The 4,941-nt window shown below is 37.0% G+C and overlaps 1 protein-coding gene across 1 annotated transcript; it reads left to right on the forward strand.

The window, feature by feature from the left end:
* Positions 1-312: 312 nt before the first annotated feature.
* LOC103749989 (taste receptor type 2 member 140) lies at positions 313-1,251 on the forward strand. Its single transcript, XM_008852924.1, has one exon. The coding sequence runs from the start codon at positions 313-315 to the stop codon at positions 1,249-1,251; it is 939 nt and encodes a 312-aa protein (XP_008851146.1).
* Positions 1,252-4,941: the final 3,690 nt, after the last annotated feature.

The raw sequence follows: 4,941 nt of genomic DNA on the forward strand, positions 1-4,941 counted from the left end.
CCAAAACAATGCAAATAATGTATTTATTTGCATCTTAGTACGTGACATTTCACTGTTTCATATATCATTAATTAGAAAATGTTTCAGGCTGTTGTGTGTAAGGAGCACAGTTCTGAATGACGCTCAGATGAACTGTGTGGAAAAACGCATATTTGTGAAGGAAGCTATGAGCCCAGTCCATTGTGATTTTTTGATGTCTGCATGTTGAATATTTCAAATGGGAATTTTAAAAGCAAGCATGCTATGAACAGTCAAGCTATCATTTCAAAATTTTCCAGTGACTTTAGAAATGGAGACATTTTCTTTGAAACAATGGATGGCATCATACAGAGGACACTAATTATCATTTTAATTGTGGAGTTCATAACAGGAAATGTATTAAATGCATTTGTGGCTCTGGTGAACTGCATGGACTGGGCCAAGAGAAGAAAAATCTCTGTGGTGGATCAAATTCTCACTGCTCTGGCTATATCCAGAATTGGTCTGCTCTGGTCGGTATTCACAGGCATAGTAATAGTTGTTCTGTACCCAAGTTTACTGCTGGTTGAAAATTTTATGATTATGATCCACATCACCTGGACAGCAACCAGCCATTTTACCCTCTGGCTTGCTACCTGCCTCAGCATTTTTTATTTTTTTAAGATCGCCAATTTTTCTAACTCTCTATTTCTTTATCTTAAATGGAGAGTTAAAAGAGTAGTTTCCATGACTCTGCTGATGTCTCTGATCCCACTGTGTGTAAATATTTTTTCATGGAAGACAAATAATTATATCTGCTTTGAGGGATTTAAAAGTAACGTGTCCTGTTCTTCTAGTTTGAATAATTTTACAAAATCTTACAGGTTTCTCTTAATTCTTAACACCACTTTAGTTTCTGTGCCCTTCACCATGTGCCTCACAACATTTCTTTTGCTCATCTCCTCCCTCTGGAAACATCACAAGAAGATACAGCACAATGCCCAAGGATGCCGAGATGCTGGCACAACTGCCCATGTCAAAGCCTTGAGAGTCATCATTGCCTCTCTTCTTCTGTATTTCATTTTCTTTCTGTCTCAGGTTGTACAACTGTGGAGCTCTGTGATGCTGAAAAAAACTTTGACCATCCTGTCCTGCCAGGCTGCTGGAGTCTCTTTTCCTTCTCTCCACTCCTGTGTCCTGATCCTTGGGAACACTAAGCTGAGACAGGCTTCACTTTATGTATGGTGGTGGCTGAGGTGCAGGGCCAAAGATGTCGAACCCTCAGGTCCCTAAGTCATATAAGGATCTTTTTGCATATTCTAGAGGAACATGCGTTTGTAAGAAATTCTGCATTACCCATTTTTACTTTACTTTCCCATATTCTTCTGTCGTGTACTACTTTATGAATTTTATGGTCTCTATTTTGAATAACAGTTATCTAAATATATTGTAACTTTAGTGAAATACGTGCACATATGATAATTAGCACATTTTTATGTCATAGCTATATTATTTTTAGTAAATCATATGTAACCTTTCTGAGTTTCGTAAATTAGTACTATTAACTTACAATATATGGTACATGTAATCATGATCCATGTGAGACATAGTAACTGTGTGTATTATTGTAACTAGAGAAATATAATCTCATTATACAGAATTTATGGAAAAGTTATCAGGGAAATATTAATAATGTATTAGTCTTGAAAATCATAGGTTTTAAAACCATTATTTTAAATATAGAATCCAATTTAGAATTATTTATATTAATTACCAAATATCATGGGGTTACTGTGCTAGAATTATCTGTGTTACTAGTTTCGGAACCAATAATTCATAAGTTCATTTAACCTTAGTAGAGACATCTAATTTATATTTAGAAGTGTTGTTTTTTTATGTTGCTCTTAGCTACATACTGTAATACATTTTAATTTTTATTCAACAGTATAGTAAGGCATGTCTGATGATAATTTTATATATCATTACTTGATCATTCATATTTAAAAATATTCATGCTGCCTGTATTCATATTTTATTAGTGTTGAAATTAAGCATATTGTTATAGGAACAGAAATTTATAGTATCTTATGAATGCTCAATTCATAATCTAGTCTATTTTTTATTTATTTATTTTTTTGAGATTGGGTCTCCCTGTAGCTTCAGCTGGCCTGAAACTCACTATGGAAACCAGTCTGGGCTGGATCTTAAAGAGATCCTTCTGTCTCTGCTCCCTAAGCGTTGAGATTAAAGGTGTGTACTACCACACCCAGCTGTTTGTATGTTCTTAATATTTATTTGTGGTAGAAATAAATGAAATATTAAAATTAGATGAATTCATAAAATAGATAAAAATGCAAAAATTTTAGGTTTAAGATGTGAAGCAAAATTGAATTTATGGTCTGCTGCATAAGATGGAGCCCACACTTGTCCTTGGTATCAGACCTGGGAACCTGAGGCTAGACAGGTTGCAGACCATAGGGGAGCAGCCAGTGCTGTTATTCTTCTAATAGATATAGTATTAAGGTGACTCCAAATGAATTACTGTTATGCCCATGGAGTAATGCATCTTGCGACTCTCAGCAGAGAAGCTTCCTTTGCTGCAGATGGTGATCAACCCAGATAACGGCATCTGGCTAATGTGCAGAGAATAAGAGGCTGCAGACTGCTTATTCCTGAATAGCACACCTATATCACACTTCTGACTCCAAAGCAGCAGAGAGGAAGATGGGGTGGAAAGATTGAAGAGACAGAGGTGGTGGATAACCACAGGGGAACAGTCTTCAGACAGCTTGTCAGTTACTCATATGAATTCACAGCAATGGTGACAGCTGAACAAATCCCATGCAAACTGAAACTAAACAAAATCTGCACTTGTACACTCGGAAGTGGGTAAGCAAGTCCAGCCCCGGGGTAGAAAGACCGAAGAGACAGAGGTGGTGGATAACCACAAGGGAACAGAGGTCTGCAGACAGCTGGTCAGTTACTCATATGAATTCACAGCAATGGTAACAGCTGAACAAATCCCATGCAAACTGAAGCTAAACAAAATCTGCACTTGTACACTCGGAAGTGGGTAAGCAAGTCCAGCCCTGCCTGGGGAAATATGGCAACTGACCACTACTAGGAGGGGAAGAATCAACCTTCATTAAGGGTTGAAAATCTTGGTAAATTGGCCAGGCTAGGGTGGAAGAACACACACTAAAGGGGATTTGGTTACCCAAATTGACTCTATATATAATTAGATTACATGAAATTGAGTGGAAGGCAGTAAGGGGGCGGAGCTAGAGCAGGGGATTAAATATAAAAAATATGTGATTTGCAAACGTTAAATCAAAAAAGAAATTAAAAGATACATTAATTACTTTTAAAAGGCAAGCAGAGTCATGAACTGCGTGCTTTTGTTTAAATCTTCTGTAATGTAGAATCCTATATAGTTTTAAAAATGGCAATTTTGATTTCAGACTGATTTTCTCAAAGAAACCCATTCAAACTGATGGTTTGTATTTGCAATGCACTTTTTTCATTCTTGTAATATTGTTCAAAACTTATCTGTTGAAAAGCTATTTAGTGAATATTTTTTCTTTGTGCCAATCTGGAGAGAAGCTATGAAATGAGAAGGGGGCATATGTGATAAACAGCCACCAAGAAAAAGGCATTAATATTAGAGTGGTGAGTTATCTGTGTACTTTATATCTCTTTCTTTCTAGACCTGGTATCAAACATAGGGCCTTGCTTATGTTAGGTAAGAACTGTATATACTACTTTGCCATTCCACATCCTCCCTCCCTTCATATTTTCAGTACTGACATAGTTTTCACGTAAATAATGTTCAAAAAATCTTTTGAAGTGATATAGTAGAGGGAGGCTCCGTCGGAGTCAAATGAAACATCAATAACAGGAAACTCCACACAGTTATACCTCGAGTGTGCTAGGAACAAGCTGGAAAAGGACTGCGTAGTTGGGGGCCAGTAAGATGGCATGACTGGTAAAGTACTTGCCAAATAAGCCTGACAACCTAATAAGCCTGGTTTGATCTCTGGAAACCACTAAAGTTGGAAGGAAGGAACTGACACCACAAATTGAACTTTGGCCTTTGTATATGCACCAAGGTATGTGCACACTCACTCTCACAAGTGATGCACAAGCATCTTAACAATAAACAAAAACGAATATAAGTTTTTGTGGTTATAGGAGATGTCCCACTTCTGTGATGCTTATATTTGGCTAATGTGTGTATAGAATACCAGTGGTTTTCTTTGTTTGCTAATTAGAACACAGGAGCTTATATGTTTGCTTTGTATTTTAAGCTCACATTTTTTGCAGATGCACAATTATGTTATCTGTACGGAATGATTGTTTGAGGAATATTGCCATTTTAAAGGCAATGTGTTCTTTAAGTCCATGAATATTTTCTTTTTAATTTTTTAATTCATTTAATTCTTTTTATTGAGATTTTAAAATTTCATGCATCTCCCACTCAAATCCAGAACACCCTCCCCCATCTATGCCTCCCCCTATCCCCACCCTGAACCCTATGCACTCTGCCATACATGATGAGTCCTATTCATTCAGATGTTTATACCCGTGTCCTTCAGTGTAAATACATCCACTTATTTCTTAATTAAAAAAAAATTATTGAATTTTTGTGACTTTCTACAGTTTTCTACTACAATATAGTTTGATGGTAATGTATTTTTAATCTGTTTGAGACAGGGTTACCCAGTAGCCCAGCTGGCCTGGAAATTGTTATATACACCAGGGAAGCCTGCATCTCACAGAGATCTGCTTGCCTCTAACTCCAGAGTGCAGGGATTAGGGCATGCAAGGCACACAGCACTATGCCAGGCTAGTTTGATGGTATTTAGATCCTCTCCCCTATCTATATCTACCCACATCTCCCCCCCCAGTTCCGTTGCCCAATTTAATTTACTTTATTATATATATTCTCTCTCTCTCTCTCTCTCTCTCTCTCTCTCTCTCTCT

This window comes from Nannospalax galili, unplaced genomic scaffold (assembly GCF_000622305.1).
Source record: "Nannospalax galili isolate Female #2095 unplaced genomic scaffold, S.galili_v1.0 scaffold2707, whole genome shotgun sequence".
Taxonomy (NCBI): Eukaryota; Metazoa; Chordata; class Mammalia; order Rodentia; family Spalacidae; genus Nannospalax; species Nannospalax galili.

Coding starts and splice junctions, on each gene's coding strand:
- LOC103749989 (XM_008852924.1), top strand. CDS start 313: ATGGATGGCATCATACAGAGGACACTAATTATCATTTTAATTGTGGAG.